The sequence below is a fragment of the Lissotriton helveticus genome, chromosome 10 (genome assembly GCF_964261635.1).
Source record: "Lissotriton helveticus chromosome 10, aLisHel1.1, whole genome shotgun sequence".
Lineage (NCBI taxonomy): Eukaryota > Metazoa > Chordata > Amphibia > Caudata > Salamandridae > Lissotriton > Lissotriton helveticus.
The window spans coordinates 715,277,742-715,297,648 of NC_136071.1; the positions used below are offsets into that span (position 1 = coordinate 715,277,742).

Below are 19,907 nucleotides of genomic sequence, written 5' to 3' on the forward strand. Positions count from 1 at the left end.
GGTATGATGAAGGCTAAACGCAATATTGCTATGATGTGTGGGTCAGAAGTACTGCCTACGCTCCAAAAGTGGTGTAATATGGATAAGGCGATTGTGGCTGAAAAGGCGGTTTTTATCCATCGTGCGTGTCCACGGAAGTGGGAAAAGGTATGGGGGGCATGGAACAAATTTAGGGGACACATCTGTGACCCGCCACAAATTGATGCAGAGGATGTTTCCCCGTAATGTGACGGTAACGTTTTGGGCGATTGGGGAAAAAGACTACGTATATGGATTTGCTTTTATGCCATGTTGATGTGACAATGTGTAGCGTTGCTCTTTTAATTTGTTGTGGTTGCAGCCAGTAATGAATCTTGATGAATTTAACTTTGCCCTGATTATCAAAACGATAATATTTTTTAAAAAAAGGTAATTCGCAGGGGCTCATAGAGCGCCTGCCTAATCAATATTAATGAGGCAGGTTGCTATTTGCGACACCCTGTCATTGGCTACAAACACATTGATGGTGGCCTGCAAGGGAAAGCAGATCACCAACCCTGTGTTTGCATCCCCCTAATAGGATGTTTTTTTGAAGCAGCCCATGTTCCTTAAAGGAACCAGTGCTGCTTTTTTTTCTTTAAAAAAAATATAAAAAAAGAGGTTTCGCTTAGGGGAAACTTCAAGGGGAGCCAGCAGTAGTTCCTTGGACCACTGCCTGCACTCCCGCCTGAGTTCACTCAACAACATTCTCAAAGGAAATGCATAAAGGGAAGGGGTCATTGGGACATCTTCTCCTTTTTAGGTCGAGCCTGAGCCAGCGCATATGCGCTGCTCTGCAAGGCTGCTTGTAAGCACTCTAAAGTACTTTGTGTGGGTCTGACTTCCCCACGCATCTGGTTGGGTTTTGCGTGTGTCTTTCAATAATGAAAGCACGCAAATGGCTAAAGGCGGGGCCATGTCCCATCTCGTTTTATGTTCACTCCCACAGTGTTTTGCTCTCGGAAGCGGGCAGCGGCACGCAGGGTGGCAGCTGCATGCTGCTGCATTCCTCATGGGTCAGGTTACACAATGTGCCATGCTTCCGCTTGTTTAAGCATTTGGCGCAGTCTTGAGAGGAGCTCTGGACTCTTACAGCAGTGCCTCAGCCCCAGTGTTATGCAGCATCCAGTGGACAAGGGAAACCTCTCTGATATGCTGTGAATAAAAACAGGCCCACTTGAAACTGATCATTTAGGAATGCACTGCGCGGGGGTAAATCTCCATAGCACTTACATACCACTGCTTTATCAAGTATCTCTTGTGCCTAATTACTTGGAGATCTGCTTTATGCAGCAAGTAAAGACATTACCGGACAAACGAGGCTTTTTAAGTGCTACTCTCTAATCACTGCTGTTAATAGGGTGTGTTGCTGCAATAGGAATCTATCCGTCTTGGAGTTTACAGTCACTGTGACTTTTACTACTGTAAAATCCTTAGCTAGGTATCAATTGCTGTCAGTGGCGAAGGTACAGAACTCGGGGAGAAAATATGAATTTGCTAATCTAATACACGTGGGCTGCTTGGAAATAGAAAAATAACTGTTAAGCTCTTTTGTGAGCGGTGCAACATTGCCCTCTATTGACAAATATTTAAGAAGTGAGTCGAACACAATTTACCTTTGAGTGTAATTGATTTCCAATAAAAGTGGCTAAGCATTTTCCGTTTTGGTATTTTTTATGTATCTTCCTAACGTGATGCATACTTTATATGAGAAAAATGAGGCCGCTTTTCAGTCACTTGCTAAATACACCCCTTAAGACTCGCACACTTTTATTGTCATGATGTCTAATGTACTTGAAAAATAAACCGCAGCTCTGTGGGAACACTCATTTACGTGATACAAAATGGGTTTTTGCTTCCATTTAGGCGTGTGAGTATTTGTTTTCGTTTCCCTCCCATTGTCCTCTTGAATGGATTACCCTGTAAGGGAGGCCCCAGCTGCGCTCGCTGAATGTGTGGATGTTGTTTTAGAGAAGGCCACTTAAGCACTCATCTGGAACAGGAAGTGCAGATCGGGCAAAAGAAGGAAGGAGGCGTGCAAACTAAGCATCACAGTGTTTTATTGCAAGCAGTTATAGAATAAAGTGGTCCAGTGCTAGCTGGGCTGTACTAGTATAGAAAGTTCCTTGGGCCGGCACAGTGGGGCCTTGCAGTACCAATGGTGTGTGTGATATGTACGTGGCATCTATATACAGTAACGTGTCTATGTGAGCTAGTGACACATATTGTGTGTGCGATGTGTGATATATAGGTGTCTTGATGCACAGGGAGCCTGTGATCAATGTAGGGCAGTGTTATATACATAGCATATGTGATGCATACAGGCACTGAGATACCTATTGGGGCGCCCTAAGACATATGGGGCACATGTTGAATTTTGGGAGCAGCAATGTATATAGGGCTAGTGAATGTACAAGACTTGAAATACTTATGAGGCAAAGTAATACACATAAGGGACGTGATACATATGGGATGCTGAGTTGCATGATTGGCAATTGTGTGTCCGGTGATGGAGTGGCGTAGCCAATAGGTCTCGCCTTTGGGACCTTCTAAGTATTTAGCTTTGGCACTAGTGTGAGTGACAGAGCGAGCATCACCACAGTACAGGCCAGCTCAGTCACGACGACTCCAGTCATACTATGCCCTTTACATGCAGCTAATGTCTTTGATAATAGTTTGTAGGCCAGTGAGCAGCACTGATAATAAACTGGGTTCCACGTGTGCAGTTATTAGCTAACAAGACCGAAAGAACCGCACTGAGAAACCGAACTGACACATTTTCAGCAGCTAGTAGAGTGTACATACAGCCCCTGTGTGTGTGTGTGACGCTGTGTAACTATGTCGGACGTTTCCTTGCAGGTGATTGCTTCTATGATGCTGGCAGGGAGCTTGTGTCACATGGCCAGTTCCACGGGTCAACAACAAAGAATATCTAGGAGTCTAGACACACATGGAGTCAAAACACACAACTAACATTGACATGAAAGCATAAGAAAGGGGTGGAGACTACATACATTGATCGCGTCACATACAGGTTAGGACACCTATTATGGGTAAAAGTTTTCCCATCAGTTGTCTAACTGTGCCACCGCAATCACATCATTTGGGTTCTCCTTACCCAGGAGTAGGTACCATCACAGTCACACAGAGCGTGAAAAGGGACTGTGAGAATAAGGAGGCCCTACAGTACTGATCTGTTAGGCGGACACAGTAGCAAAAAAGTAGAAGACAAAGCAGTGCAAATAGAGTGACAAGTGAAGAATATAAAATTAGGTCAGGCTGAGTAGAAGAAATACGTTTTAATGATTTCTCTCAGCTCCCTAACTATAAAAACAAACAGTGTAAGAGACAGATTTAACAGAATATCCGCTCAACGAGTGGTCAACATGTTTCTGCATATGAGAAGGTACTCATGCATTCGTCAGGACCTAGTTGTTGCTACTGCTGTATTGATAGTGAGATATAAAAGGAAAAATATCACCTGATTTTCAGGTTCAAATGCTCCACCACAATCTATAAAAATCATGACAACACAAAGAAAAGTGAAAAAACACACATGACATTGTCAGTCTTTACAATACACTCCGATATAGTGTTATTGTAGTGATTTGTCAGAATAATTTGTATGACATATACACACTCACCCAATTAATGTGGGGCTCGCGCCTCACCTGGCTGCAGCTCAGGGTAATGAGGAGCACCGCTCTGTTTAGAAAAACACACATACACAGAAGCTTTCAATAATACACCCAAGTAGGTATCAAATAATCAAAAACCAATTAAAAATCAAAAAGAGCAGGGGTAACCCTTGGCAGTCTCTAATTGTATGATGGTGACCGGAATGCAGACTATATCATTGTTACGTCTCAGTATAGACCAAGACCAGTGTATCACGTTAACTCCGAAGGATAGTACTAGTCAGCGATGCCATGTGGGCACAGAGATAAATGTACCATATAACCTCTGTCCAGTAGTATTAATCAATGGTGCCACACGCTTATCATAAACAAAACATTCCGCATTGAAATCCTCAAGCGATCTCACAGCAGTAATAATCAGCAGTGTCATGTAGTCACAGAGCTAAATGTGCCACATTGCCTATATCTAGTAGTATTGGTCACTAATACCACACGCTTATCACACACACTGCATTCTGCTTTAAAGTGCTCACACGATCTCCAAACGTTGTTTCCTTCGTGAGCTCTGCGCTGTCTCTAGTAGCCGAGCTTCAGCCTCTAAGGGCGTGTCACTAGTTAATGCAGCCTGCTCGACTCGCCGAATTGTTTACGCGCAGTCACCATTTACACACGCCCGTCCTTTCTCATACCTCGCTCTCGGACATGCTCTGTGTATGAGCGTGTGCTGATGGCATGCGAGGCGGGCTGTTTGACAAAGGAAAGTACGCGAATGTTGGCGCTTACCTCTCCGTCGGTGTCTCCCAGCGTTCCTCTGCTCTGGACTTGGGGAGGCACCGACCGGAGGCGGCGCTGCGAATTTCATGACTTGCTTCCCTCCTGCGCCCTCCTCTTGGCGCAAGGGATTGTGGTCAAGGTAGTCTAATGTTACGAACTGCGGGTTGTTGCACGAGCGATACAAACAAAATTGCAAATATGCTAACATTCAGCATGCGCCACCAATCCCTGGGCTCACAATCTTCCCACTTATTCTAAATTTTTATTAATAGAGTGGTGAATAAATCACGTTTTGGAAAGAAATAATAAACTCATAGAGGTATTGGGAGTATTTTAGCACATAGTGACACATGCTCCAGTGGCATAACTCTATGCACTGGCAACTCGTCAACATCACTTTCTGTAGATCGTTAGACACCAAAATCGGCAGTGCTGTTAGGGTGTTAGTATATACCATGGCGATTCAAACTAGTGCAACTCTACTTAATCAGGACCCACCCATGCCTCGTGTGTCAACCATTGTAATATATGCCCTCATCCGGGAAGCCCATGTCTAATAGTGATTAATGTCTAAGACACTTAGTTCCCATTCAGAGCGACATCCATGGAATTGGTTCGTTTAGCCCCTCCTTATCACTATTAATCCTGTATACCCATTTTTGTTCTTTTCCGAAAAGAAATTTGGCGATGTCAGGACAGTGATCAGGAATAGTGGGTTGTTCCAGTATGGTCCACGTAAAATCATTTGGACCATGGCCTACTTCAAGAAAATGTGCGGTCAGGCGCGTTGCTTGTTTGCGGCACCGGATGGTACTTTTGTGCTCGCAAATGCGGGTTCTGGTTTTCCTCGTAGTCATGCCCACGTATCTTTTCAAACATGGGCATGTGATGAGATAGATGGTATTATCACTATTGCAGTTCGTGAATTTAATCTGTTGCCATGGGCGGCCTGTCCCAATCTCGACAGTCGTTGATTTTGTCGTCTGAGGACAGACAGAACAATTGCCGCATGGATGGTGTCCCTGGACAGGAGGGAGATCCCATAGGGTTCCCACCTGTCGAGTCGACCTATTTCTTGGTCGAGTGTGTACCACCTGATCTTTAATGCTCTGACCTCTCTTAAACGCAAACAGTGGTAAAGGTAGTGTATCGCCGCCGGTGTTCAGAATGGACCAATGTTTTTTTATAATCTTTTGGACCTGATTGGATCTAGTGTGAAACGTGTTCACGAAAGTCATCCTGTTTGGCTTTTCTTTAGGAGCTGACAATTCTAGGAGGCCTTCGCGGTTGTTGTTGGAGGCCCTCTTCTTCGATTGGCGTATAATTGCAGCAGGATAATTCTTTTCGCGCAGTTGTTCTATACAGAAAACCCATGGCCAGGAATGCACTCCTGAATTATGAAAGCTGCCATCCGAGAGCATTAAGGAACAACTTACCGTTCGGTCAGTTCCTGAGGTTGCAGAGGAACTGTTCCAATAAAGAGGCGTTTGAAACACATTCGGCCAGATTGTCAGAACAACATAGGTGGGAACCCTATGGGATCTCCCTCCTGTCCAGGGACACCATCCATGTGGCAATTGTTCTGTCTGTCCTCAGACGACAAAATCAACGACTGTCGAGATTGGGACAGGCCGCCCATGGCAACAGATTAAATTCACGAACTGCAATAGTGATAATACCATCTATCTCATCACATGCCCATGTTTGAAAAGATACGTGGGCATGACTACGAGGAAAACCAGAACCCACATTTGCGAGCACAAAAGTACCATCCGGTGCCGCAAACAAGCAACGCGCCTGACCGCACATTTTCTTGAAGTAGGCCATGGTCCAAATGATTTTACGTGGACCATACTGGAACAACCCACTATTCCTGATCACTGTCCTGACATCGCCAAATTTCTTTTCAGAAAAGAACAAAAATGGGTATACAGGATTAATAGTGATAAGGAGGGGCTAAACGAACCAATTCCATGGATGTCGCTCTGAATGGGAACTAAGTGTCTTAGACATTAATCACTATTAGACATGGGCTTCCCGGATGAGGGCATATATTACAATGGTTGACACACGAGGCATGGGTGGGTCCTGATTAAGTAGAGTTGCACTAGTTTGAATCGCCATGGTATATACTAACACCCTAACAGCACTGCCGATTTTGGTGTCTAACGATCTACAGAAAGTGATGTTGACGAGTTGCCAGTGCATAGAGTTATGCCACTGGAGCATGTGTCACTATGTGCTAAAATACTCCCAATACCTCTGAGTTTATTATTTCTTTCCAAAACGTGATTTATTCACCACTCTATTAATAAAAATTTAGAATAATTGGGAAGATTGTGAGCCCAGGGATTGGTGGCGCATGCTGAATGTTAGCATATTTGCAATTTTGTTTGTATCGCTCGTGCAACAACCCGCAGTTCGTAACATTAGACTACCTTGACCACTTGGCGCAGGAGGGAAGCAAGTCATGAAATTCGCAGCGCCGCCTCCGGTCGGTGCCTCCCCAAGTCCAGCGCAGAGGAACGCTGGGAGACACTGACGGAGAGGTAAGCGCCAACATTCGCGTACTTTCCTTTGTCAAACAGCCCGCCTCGCATGCCATCAGCACACGCTCATACACAGAGCATGTCCGAGAGCGAGGTATGAGAAAGGACGGGCGTGTGTAAATGGTGACTGCGCGTAAACAATTTGGCGAGTCGAGCAGGCTGCATTAACTAGTGACACGCCCTTAGAGGCTGAAGCTCGGCTACTAGAGACAGCGCAGAGCTCACGAAGGAAACAACGTTTGGAGATCGTGTGAGCACTTTAAAGCAGAATGCTGTGTGTGTGATAAGCGTGTGGTATTAGTGACCAATACTACTAGATATAGGCAATGTGGCACATTTAGCTCTGTGACTACATGACACTGCTGATTATTACTGCTGTGAGATCGCTTGAGGATTTCAATGCGGAATGTTTTGTTTATGATAAGCGTGTGGCACCATTGATTAATACTACTGGACAGATTTATCTCTGTGCCCACATGGCATCGCTGACTAGTACTATCCTTCGGAGTTAACGTGATACACTGGTCTTGGTCTATACTGAGACGTAACAATGATATAGTCTGCATTCCGGTCACCATCATACAATTAGAGACTGCCAAGGGTTACCCCTGCTCTTTTTGATTTTTAATTGGTTTTTGATTATTTGATACCTACTTGGGTGTATTATTGAAAGCTTCTGCGTATGTGTGTTTTTCTAAACAGAGCGGTGCTCCTCATTACCCTGAGCTGCAGCCAGGTGAGGTGAGGCGCGAGCCCCACATTAATTGGGTGAGTGTGTATATGTCATACGAATTATTCTGACAAATCACTACAATAACACTATATCGGAGTGTATTGTTAAGTAAGACTGACAATGTCATGTGTGTTTTTTCACTTTTCTTTCTGTTGTCATGATTTTTATAGATTGTGGTGGAGCATTTGAACCTGAAAATCAGGTGATATTTTTCCTTTTATATCTCACTATCAATACAGCAGTAGCAACAACTAGGTCCTGACGAATGCATGAGTACCTTCTCATATGCAGAAACATGTTGACCACTCGTTGAGCGGATATTCTGTTAAATCTGTCTCTTACACTGTTTGTTTTTATAGTTAGGGAGCTGAGAGAAATCATTAAAACGTATTTCTTCTACTCAGCCTGACCTAATTTTATATTCTTCACTTGTCACTCTATTTGCACTGCTTTGTCTTCTACTTTTTTGCTACTGTGTCCGCCTAACAGATCAGTACTGTAGGGCCTCCTTATTCTCACAGTCCCTTTTCACGCTCTGTGTGACTGTGATGGTACCTACTCCTGGGTAAGGAGAACCCAAATGATGTGATTGCGGTGGCACAGTTAGACAACTGATGGGAAAACTTTTACCCATAATAGGTGTCCTAACCTGTATGTGACGCGATCAATGTATGTAGTCTCCACCCCTTTCTTATGCTTTCATGTCAATGTTAGTTGTGTGTTTTGACTCCATGTGTGTCTAGACTCCTAGATATTCTTTGTTGTTGATTCATGTGCTCACTGGGGCATGTATCTAGTCTGAGTCGGTAAACTAGCCCCTTGACCCCCCCTAAGTAGTTTGTTGTTACCGTTCCACGGGTCACCTGTGAGGGGGTTGAAACTCTTATGTTTACGTGGGGTGCGTGGTCGTGAGTTTCGCAGCTCACGCCGAGGTAACTATGCTTAGTTCGAGTGAAAGGTAGCAAGGTCTAAGAAGGCAAGGAATGTGTGTATCATTCATTTCTTTTTTCTTATAAGGTCTGAAAGGCAAGACCTATTGGCTATGCCAATGCTTGTTGCATTAGTTACCACATCCTTCGATGTGTACCGATCAATGGCTTGCAGTTGCAAACCACTGACTCCTGCCATTCCCTTCCTAACTGACATTTGATATGGATGACTTAGTCCATTTTGGGAGTCAGAAAGGCTTTTCTGACTTTAAAAGTGACTAAGTACATATCTTAAAGCAATTTTGCAGTCCAAAACCATGTAATTTTGCAAATCATATGACTTGTTATTGCAGAATGGCTTTGTACATCTAGCTCCTTATATTAAGACTGTAATGACACGCCTCCATGCTCAAATTGACGATGCCTTCCTGTGCTGAATTATGCTAGTGAGGCAGTGTTTCTAACACGAGATGGGGAAGGCAGCAGCCAAATATTATATCATAGAAAACAACCTTTCAGCACGTTACTTAAAAATATTGGTTGCTTTCATTGAAGTAGTCAAAAGAACATAGTAGCTGTATTTCTTGTTTTGGGCCTTCGAATGATTGTCTGCCAGAAAGTGCGGTCAATTCTCCAATGTCTTTGATACAGGAGGGCATATTTAATTTTCATGTTTCAATGTTAGCCCATAACCGTTCCCAGGATGCTTGTTTCCGGTGCAGGGAAGACTTGGCTTGGCAGTTTGGGCTGGACTGTTTCCATGAGGCACAGGGTCAAGACTGATTTGCATATAGCTGTCTGAACTGGGGTGGCAAAGTGAGCTAAAGAATGATGATGGATTCAACCCAGATCTGTGACTGGGAGTGAGTGTTTGAAAAGTTTCTGCACTCCGTCCATCATCTCCTTGTGTTTTACTTCTTTCAATGTTTTTTTTGGTCATCATCAAAAAAAGTTTTCCTCTGTGTTCTCATCCCAAGGGCATAATGCTGATAAATAATCGATTTGCCTCAAATATGATTTACTCTGATCTCTGCAAACAAGCAGATCGATTCAGGGACCTGTGGCATCCAAATAATAACTGGACAGGTTAGAATTCCTGCAGGTGGTTTCGACATGGAGTTCTGTGCACAATATCTACTCCACCATCTATACTTCCATGATTAGGAAAGAGTTTCAGTATAACGCCTCCACAAAACCTTCCATTTGATTCTTTCTGGCTTTGTTGATGAGCGCAAAAGACAGTCAAGATCATGTCTTATCTCTAACTCTGTGTCTGTAAATGTAACTTTCTGTTGAATTACCAACTAATATACATCCATTAAAAGCAATGAATTTGACTGCACATTGTCTTCTTTTAGCTTACACACATCTTGCCTTACCCTTTTCACACATGTGCAAGTGTGCCTATTTTGTCTCCAAATGTATTTCTATGTAGTTGCTAAAACATAGATTCTGAATGTTATTGTTGGCTAACTAGAGAATTGTTTAGAGAACATTTTGTGTGACAAATTGCCTTCCCTGCTTGTGCATCACTGACTGTTCTGTTCCTTCTGAGGATTATAAATCTACATCCCTTCACATCCGTGGAGTTTCAATTCTATAATTCAAGATTGGTCTAGCATATTATATTTTTTAAGCAACAGTTTAAGTTGAGCAGCAAGTGGTTGACTCTCCTCGAAGGTTGGAAACTATTTTTATTTAATCTTCTTTAACTATAAACATCAAAAGATGGATCTCCAATTGGGCCTTTCTCCGACTGCTGTCTAACGGGAGACTCATTGTTGTTCGTTTTACTTTAATTTTAATATTACTATATGTAGCTGCCAACTGATTGTGGTGGCATATATTATGTGGGTCTTGAAGAAGATTTTCGGCAACAAAATCTCAAGATGCTCAAGTAGATGTGTAGCATCTCCCCAAGTCCTCCATTCTAAATATCATCTTTCTCGCTCAGCCAGTGGCACCCTGCCAGCATTAGGAATCTTCTTTAAGGGAAAATGAATGAACATTGAATCTGAAAGACACACGTTAGTGATAGATTCCTTACCTTAGAATATCCCCAGGCGTCAGAAGATTTTCGGCAACAAAATCTCAAGATGCTCAAGTAGATGTGTAGCATCTCCCCAAGTCCTCCGGGAGCGGAGCCATCATAGCTCCGGGAGTCGACATCACTCCTCAGGGTCGAAGTCGTCGGGTAAGCACAAGAAGTCGAAGAGACGTCATCGCTCTTCCGACCCCCCCCCCCGACGCTCGCTCGACGCGACCGGGGGTTCAGGTGGCACCGCCCACGCGGCTCCGTCGGAGTCGCAGGCGTCTCGTACGGCCCCATACCCTCCGGTCCCTGGGCCGCGCGCGACGCCAGAGGAGATCGAGCGGTTCCTCATGGCCATGAGGTCCCTCTCTTCTCCGACGGGCTCCGCGGCGCCTTCGGGTCCAGCGGACCCGTCTGGGGGCCCTAGCGGGTCGGGGGCTCCGGCCCCGACGCCGTCGGGTGCTTCGGCCTCGGCTCCGCCGGCGCCACAGGGCCCGGCGCCGCAGGGCCCCACTGGGTCCGGTTCCGGATCCGGGTCGTCGGTGGTGAACGTAACTACCTCCCCGGCGCCGGTCCCTCAGGTGTCAACCCCGGCGCCGTCTTCGATGGTGCTGTCCCCGATGCCTCCCTCGATACGGCGCCGGAACGGCACCGCTGGGCGCCGCTTCAGACGCCGTTCTGAGAGTTCATCTTTCATGAGCCGGCCCCATCATTTGACCCCCCTGAGTACCAGGTGATGGGTGACGAGGAGGATTGGGAGGGGTCTGTGGACCCTCTGACACGGGAGTGTCAGTCCCGGGAGGACTGGACAGGTGGTGCTGACGCGGGCGGCCAAGGCGTTGGGCCTTGAACTCCCCGTCGCGGCCGTGAGAACTAACCTCCTCACTGAGGTCCTTAAACCGCAGTCAAGCTCGGCTGAGCCTCTGCTGCCGTTTAATGAGACCTTGTCCGGCGTTCTTTTGGGCACTTGGTCCAGGCCCGCTACAGGTTCGCCTGTAGATAGGAACGTGGCCTGTCCACCCACCACACCCCTGAGAGCCTGGTGATTCAGGCCTCCAATTCCCAGACTGCGTTCCCGTCGGCTCCGCCTGACAGGGAATCCAAGAGGTATGAGCAATACGGCAAGAAGGTATTCTCCTCCCTGAGTCTGGGACTGCGGTCTTCCAACACCGCCTGCCTCTTGAGCCGCTACACCCACTCCCTGTGGGACACGGTCACAGAAGTGCTGCCAGAATGCCCGTTGGAGGTACAGGCTAAACTCGGCCAAGCCGTTGTGGAAGGCCGAGATGCGGCACGTTATTCTATTCGGTGTGGACTGGATACCACCGACTCACTGGGCAGAGCGATGGCAACGACGGTGGCGATTCGTCGCCACGCCTGGTTGAGGTCCGCCAACTTCTCGACTGATGTCCAGAACACACTCATGGACATGCCGCTTGATGGCCGTCGCCTTTTTGGCGACAAGGCAGACCATGCGCTTGAGCGCTTTAAGGACTCCAGGGCTACGGCCAAGTCCTTGGGCCTTTCGGCCCCGCGCCAGCAAACGGGTGCCTTACGCTCCTTTTGTGGCCAAGGAAGGGGTGTAGCCACACGTGCTGCCAGCCATGCTCCGCAGAGTAATACCCAACGCGGTGGCGGCCGTGAAAACCGCCGTGGCGGCGGTCGGGGACAACGACGAGGACAGTCCACACCTTCCCCCGCAGCATCCGCCTCAAAACCCTCCTAATCCGTGCTTTCAGGCCCATGTGACGCCAGTGGGGGGCAGGGTTCGCCATCACCACCTTCACTGGCGCACTGTCACATTGGACAGGTGGGTGCTGCAAATCGTCCGAAGGGGCTACTCCCTCCCCTTCGAGGCGACGCCTCCAGCCATGCCACCGCAGAACCACCGCGTATCGGGGGATCATTTGCGACTTCTGCAGGAGGAAGTTACGGCCCTTTTGGCCAAGGGGGCCATCGAGCGCGTACCTGGACCAGAAGTAGGGTGTGGTTGCTATTCCCACTACTTTCTGGTACCCAAGAAGGGCAAAGGGGGCCTACGCACTATCTTGGACCTACGGAACGTCAATGGCTTCCTCAGGAAGGAGAAGTTCAAAATGCTGACACTGGCTCAGGTCTTAGCTGCCCTGGACCCAGGAGACTGGATGGTAGCGTTGGACTTGCAGGACGCTTATTTCCACATCCCCGTCCTGCCGGCCTACCTGCAGTTCACGATTGGCCACGAGCACTTTCGGTTTACCGTGCTTCCCTTCGGCCTTACCAGCGCCCCACGGGTGTTCACAAAGGTGATGGCGGTGGTCGCAGCTCATATGCGCAGGTTAGGGGTTTCAGTCTTCCCCTACATCGACGACTGGTTGTTGAAGGCGGGCTCGCCCCAGACAGTCGTCAGCCACCTCCAGACGACGGCAGACCTCCTGCACCAGCTGGGGTTCTCCATCAGTGTGCCGAAGTCACACCTGTGCCCTCTCAGAAGCTCCTCTTCATCGGAGCGGTTCTCGACTTGGCGCAGTTTCGGGTTTATCCGCCCGAACAGCGGGTTCGGGATGTTCAGGCTCTGATTCCATTCTTTCAGCCTTTATCCCGGATCTCGGTCAGGTTGACGCTGCGGCTTCTGGGGCTGATGGCCTCCTGCATCCTTCTGGTGCATCACGCCCGGTGGCGGATGCGGGCTCTGCAGTGGGACCTGAAGTTTCAGTGGGCCCAGCATCAGGGCAACCACTCCGACCATGTCCTGATCTCGGAGGGCACTGCGAGACAGCTGCAGTGGTGGCTCACGGACCGCGATTGGGTCAGCGGCAGATCCCTCTCCCTTCCCCAACCGGAGCACGTAGTTGTGACGGACTCGTCCCTCCAGGGCTGGGGAGGCCACATGGGAGAGGCAGAGATCAGAGGACTCTGGTCTCCGGCGGAGTCCCGGCTCCATATCAACCTTTTGGAGCTGCGGGTGATTCGTCTAGCACTGAAGGCATTCCTCCCCTCTGTCCGGGGGAGTGTAGTGCAGGTGTTCACGAACAACACCACCGCCATGTGGTACTGCAACAAACAGGGCGGGGTGGGGTCGTGGACCCTTTGCCAGGAGGCTCTGCGCCTCTGGCAGTGGCTGGAACATCAGGGCGTGACCCTGGTGGTTCAACACCTGGCAGGTTCTCTGAACGCCAGGGCGGACGAACTCAGCCGTCGGTGCATGCTGGATCACGAATGGCGTCTGAACTCGGACGTGTCGCAAGGCCTCTTTCAGCAGTGGGGAGAGCCTTGGTTATATCTATTCGCCACAGAAGAGAACGCGCAATGTCATCAGTTCTGCGCGTTGGAATTTCCAAGGCTGCACTCGCTCGGAGACGCTTTTCGTCGCGAGTGGAGTTGCGGTCTGTTGTACGCCTTTCCGCCTATACCACTTCTGCCCAGAGTGCTGAAGAAGATCAAGCGCGACCGGGCCCAAGTCATCCTTGTGGCTCCGGACTTGGCACGAAGGTACTGGTTCCAGAGCTACTCAGTATGTCAGTCGATCCCCCGGTTCGTCTGCCTCTTCAGGAGGACCTTCTGTCGCAGCAGCAGGGGACGGTCCTCCACCCGAACCTGTCCAGTCTCCACCTCCATGCTTGGAGATTGAGCGGCGACAGTTGAGGCCATTTGACTTGCCTCCTGAAGTCTGTAGTGTCATTCTGGCGGCCAGGCGGCCCTCCACAAAATCGGTATACGCCTGCAGGTGGAATAGATTTGTGGCATGGTGCACAGCAAAGGCTGTGGATCCACTTTCTGTCCCTCTTTCTGAGGTTCTTCTCTTCCTTCTCTCTCTCGCCCAGCAGGGCTCTGCTCTGGGCACTATCAAGGGCTACCTTTCTGCCCTTTCAGCCTTCCTAAGGCTGCCTGATCAACATTCTTTGTTCAAGTCCCCTATTGTAAATCGTTTTCTGAAGGGCATCACACACATGTTCCCTCCTGTTCCGTTCGTGATGCCTCAGTGAGACTTGAACCTTGTTCTTACATTTCTGATGTGCGCTCCCTTTGAGCCACTTCACAACTGCCCTCTCCGCCTTCTTACTCTGAAGACTGCTTTCCTGGTTGCCATCACCTCTGCCAGGAGAGTGAGTGAGCTCGAGGATCTTTCATCTAAACCCCCATTCCTTTCTGTCCATCCGGACATGGTTGTGTTGCGGACTAGGCCATCTTTCCTGCCCAAGGTTGTCACGGCCTTCCACATCGGGCAGTCCATCACTTTGCCCACCTTCTTTCCGCCTCCGCATCCCTCGAAAGAGGAAGAGAGGCTCCACTGTCTGGACCCAAAACGTGCGCTCTCATTCTATCTGGATCGCACACGCCAGTTCGTGGTGGATGACCAACTCTTTGTTGGTTACGTGGGCACTAAGAAGGGAAAGGCGGTGCACAAGCGGACCATCTCTCGGTGGATCGTCTTGTGCATCCAGGCATGTTACTCCTTGGCTAAAAAGGGGCCCCCTGTTGGATTGCGGGCTCATTCCACTCGGGCCACGGCGACTACAACTGCCCTGGGCCGGGGAGTGCCCTTGCATGACATTTGCCAGGCAGCTACGCGGGCCTCGCTGCACACGTTTGCAAGACACTATTGCCTGGACAGTCAAGTCCGGAGGGATGGCTTCTTTAGCCGTTCCGTCCTCCAGGACTTTCTGGTGTGATTATTGGTTCGCAGACCCACCACCAGGGTTGGTATTGCTGGGGTATCTATTCTAAGGTAAGGAATCCATCACTAACGTGTCTCTTTCAGATGCACAAGTTACTACTTGTGTAACGATAGATCTGTAAGAGACATTAGTTAGTATTAGATTCCTTACCGACCCACCCATCCTCCCCGTTCTGCGAACCGATATCTAGGATTAAGGTCATCCCCTTTCAGGGCCCTAGTTTCAATGGCACCAGTGTTGGTTTTTAACATGGCTCAGCGCTTCTGGTGCGGAAAAGCTGTGTCTAAGAACTGACGTCAGCACGCGGAGGCGGCGTCTAAGTACTCCGACGACGTCATCACGGCGCCCACGACGGACGCGGAGCCGCAGACGACGCCTACCGACGCACAAGGGTACTGCTACGCAAACATTTCCGGATCCAGTCTGACGCCTGGGGATATTCTAAGGTAAGGAATCTATCACTAACTAATGTCTCTTACAGATATATCGTTACACAAGTAGTAACTTGTGCTGCAAGGTTGCTTTGGTGTAAGAACATGGACATTTCTTGACCTAGATGCTGCTGAATTGGACTTAGAAAGTTATGTGAATTCTAGGCATCTAGATGGTCCACTCATGAATTGACCATGTCTGGGTCCATTTATTTCTTGAAATGTCTAACGCTAAGATGACTTAGGATCTTTATAGTCTCATGAAATGATAACAGTCCATCCAGGAGGTATGGTGCCTGAAGTGTTAGAGAGCTGCTATTTTGAATATAGGTGTTTATAACTCTAGGAAATTGAGGGGTTGATTGAGGGGGGTGAAAAACTCTTCTCAAGCAACAACCACAATCCTTGTCGGGGTGAACCGCAAAAGTTACTAAATTAACCCATGCTTAACAGACTGGTATCTTGGCACAAAAGCAGTAAGGCTTAACTTAGACTCACTGAGTTAAGTATTTATGCTCACACAAAAAATTAATAAAATGAAGACAAACAAACAATAAAAATCCCACACTAATTTGGAATAAATAGCACAACTTTTAGCAAATAAAATGAGATTAAAATGACAAAAGTCCTGTTAGTAGAACCAGAGATATGCAATTGTAAAGGTTTAAGTAAAAATAGTACCAAGAAGCAGAAAGCATTCATTGTGGGTATCTTGTCACGCTAGACCAGGACAAAGCTACAAGTTCAGGCCGACTGCAGTGGAGGGGCTAGGTTAGAACCACAGAAAAAGTTACCTTCTCAAAGTACAGTGAGCAGAGTTCAAAATGTAATTACTTCACAGGAGGAGTTCAACTGATGCCAGCCAATAGCCCAGTACCTGGGACGGCATGCCTTGGGATCAGGAACTCACTTAAGCAGAGGCCAACAGGGCTCAGGTAGGTCCAATTGCAGGTCCAGGCATGTTCAGTTGCAACATGTCATCTGGGCAGTTCCAGTGAGGCCTTTGGAGATTGTCATGTCACTGTAGCTCAGCACAGGGGGTCAACCAGCTGACCGTTGGAGGCACTCTGGTAGTCCTGGGCTCAAGGAAATGGTCCTTGCTCCTTCCAGCAACAGGGCTGTTATCTGAAGAACAAGGCCAACCTCAAGTGGCAGGGCAGTCAGGCCTGAAGAACAAGGCAGGCCTGAAGCAGCAGGTCAATCCTTTGGTAGCCAAAGGGCAGTCCCTTGAGAAGCAATGCAGGCCTCAAGCAGCAGGACAGTCCTCTGAGAAACAAGGCAGTCTTTCTGTAGTCTTCCTAAGGTCCAGGAGAGTACTGAACAGTTGTTCAGAGGGTTCATTTTTATACCTGATGCCAACTTTTAAGTGGAAGAAACTTTTAGAGTTTTTCTCCAACTGATGGTTCTGGAATTTCCTTCCTCTCTGCCAGGCTCGAAGGTGTCTGGGGTGACAATAGACTGGTGTCAAGTTGTCTCTGAGTATGTTCGGAGGCAGCCTTTGTAATGTAAGTGGGCAGGACACACCTCTGCCCCTCCCATCCTGGCAGGATGGCCTTTTCCCAGCTACACCCTGGTCCTACTGTTCACTGTCTCGGCCAAATACGCATTCCTGAAGGGGGAGCAATTAACAGGCCCAGGAAGCTGGAACTCCTAGAAGGCCTCAAAGTTTAGGGCAGGAAAATCCCAACTTTCTAACAGTGGCTTATTCAAAATTGTAATCTTTATTCCGACTTTACATTCAAAATTATTTTAAATTACAATTTATTTGAGTCCATACATGACATTCCTACCTGCCCCCAATCAAATGTTAGCACTTAATAAATGTAATCTGGTAACCCAATGTTATCCTATGGGAGAGGTAGGCCTTACATTAGTGAAAAAGGAATGTAGTTGTTTTTCTCTACCAGGACATGTTAAACTTAAAAACACATGTCCTACTTTTGAAATACTATGCACTCTACCCTATGGGCTGTTTAGGGTCTATGTTGGGAGCGGCATATAAATATAAAAAGGGCGCTTTAGGTGTAGTAAAAGTTTCTTTTGCCAGGTTTATTTGGCAATTTTTAAACTGCATTGCAGGCTAAAATGGCAGGCCTGAGACGTATTTCAAAAGGCTACCTTTAGGTGGTGGCACAATGAGTGCTGCTGCCCACTAGTAACATTTAATTTACAGTCCCAGGGTAACCCGTAGTACGCGCCAGGATACTTCCGAGTAACAGAGCGCGTTACAAAACCCTTAAAATTACTAAAATAAAATAAATATACGAAGGGCATACAAGTACATTGAATGTGCCAGTCATTTCAATTATTGGTCGTGGGTGCCTGAAGCACCCTGTTCACAACAGATCTGGTGGAAATGTGTGGATTGTTAACGAAACCAGGCAACAAATGAATGGCTGGGGAAAACAAGGCTGGGAGCTTGTGGCAAGCACTCCCAGAATCGGGCACGATATTTTACTATTCCTTATAGGAGATTAAAGAGAGAAGATTGGAATGGGTGAGTATTAAAAAAAAGAATGATTGATCGACCACTTAAAGTGGGGGTTGATGCCTGTTTTCATTGGTCAGTGGGAGTTTTCCTGAATACTTGCTAGCTACCATCTTGATGAGGTGGCAAAATGATGACCACTCTGGATGCAGCTTTCTTAGGGCACATTGTCAAACATCCTAGAGCCCATTCTTTCCTTAAATGGTTGTGCTTGATGAAAGGAGATATTGAACAATGTGCCCAAAAGAGCGCGTCAAATGATGATTCACAGCCTGACCACAAATCTCGATTTTTCTAATAGATCACTTACCCCTTTATTTGGTCCCCTCTTTGTTTGTTTTCCCCACCTGAGGCCTTGAAGGGGTGATTGCAGCCCTCGTGTTACCCTGTCAGTAGTGGCTTATAAAATGATGCCTCTTAGCCAGCAATGTCAAACAGGAATAACTTCGTTCATGTTCTTCCTCAAATTCAGTTTAAAGAATTACAAAATGCGTTTAATACTGTCACTTTAACATCTAACAATGACTTTAATGAGTGTTGACACTGGTTCACCTAGCATTAATTTTATATTTCACCTAATTGGGCAGTTCTCCGATTTTACTACTTTTTAAATTACCTCTGAGTATTGTATATTGATGTAATGTTTTTCACTGTTCTATCTATCATCACGGGTGCTGCAAGCACTTTTTCTTTTGTGCCGGCTGTGAGCGATCCATAACTCAGATTGAGAGTAATTGAACGTTTGCAGGAAAGCTGTGAAACCCTAATTTACGGTTGAAAGCAGAGGGGAGATTTTCAGATAATGGTGTATTGTAAAATGATGTAGTATAATCTCTATTTTGCAAGGCAGCTAAATTGTACTTGGCCAATGACATATTTCTTTGACATTTATTAAATTGGATAATTTTAAGATTTTCTCTTATTAAATACATATAAAACAGGTGCAGTAAAATTACCAAATCATTTAAAAATAGCTTTTTTTCCTTCCTTGCTTAGGTAATAGAGTTCAGTGAGCTGGATAAAACAAAAGTCTCCTTCTTGCGGCAAGTTCTTTATAAGTTGCTGATGGAAGCTGAGGCTGAAGAACTTTCTCGCATCTTTGGAAGGCAAGTTATTGGTAACAGTTGATGTTTTTAATCGCAAAAGTGGACACTGCATGCGAGTGTGACCACTAAAATTATGCGATAAGAATAACAGATTGCCTCTATGTCTATGAAGTGATGAGTGGAAAGCCAACAACAGTTTTATCTTTGGTAGTCATGGAAATTAGTCTTCTCACTTCTCCATATTTATAAACACTTGTGTTAATTTATCCCTTTATTTGTCATTAAGTGGAACAGTAGGGAGCATCTAGAAATATACTTCTTCTAGTGTGTGCAGAACACTTGCTAATTCCCCCCTTATTAGGAAATTATTTCTACCATGCAGGGGTGCAATTCGCATGCACTTGAACTACAGTCAATTTGCTTTGTTGTACCCCCATTCTCTCAGTGGCTTGCAGTTGTCCAAGTGAATAACGTGTTTACTGAATAGCTCAAGGATGTTAATGTGAGGTCCTGATGACATTAATGATCCCTTGCGCTGTCATATAGAAGAGATAAATTATCCAGAAAACAGTCCACTGTTCAATATTGCACACAGCACCAATGAACTACCA

General features: G+C 46.9%; 1 protein-coding gene across 1 annotated transcript in view; it reads left to right on the forward strand.

Moving 5' to 3' along the window:
* NOM1 (nucleolar protein with MIF4G domain 1) overlaps positions 1-19,907 on the forward strand; it is a 318,017-nt gene that overhangs the window by 270,498 nt on the left and 27,612 nt on the right. Inside the window, exon 10 of the mRNA XM_078663262.1 lies at positions 19,247-19,356. Within this exon, the coding sequence (XP_078519388.1) occupies positions 19,247-19,356 (110 nt within the window). The remainder of the gene's footprint in view (positions 1-19,246; positions 19,357-19,907) is intronic.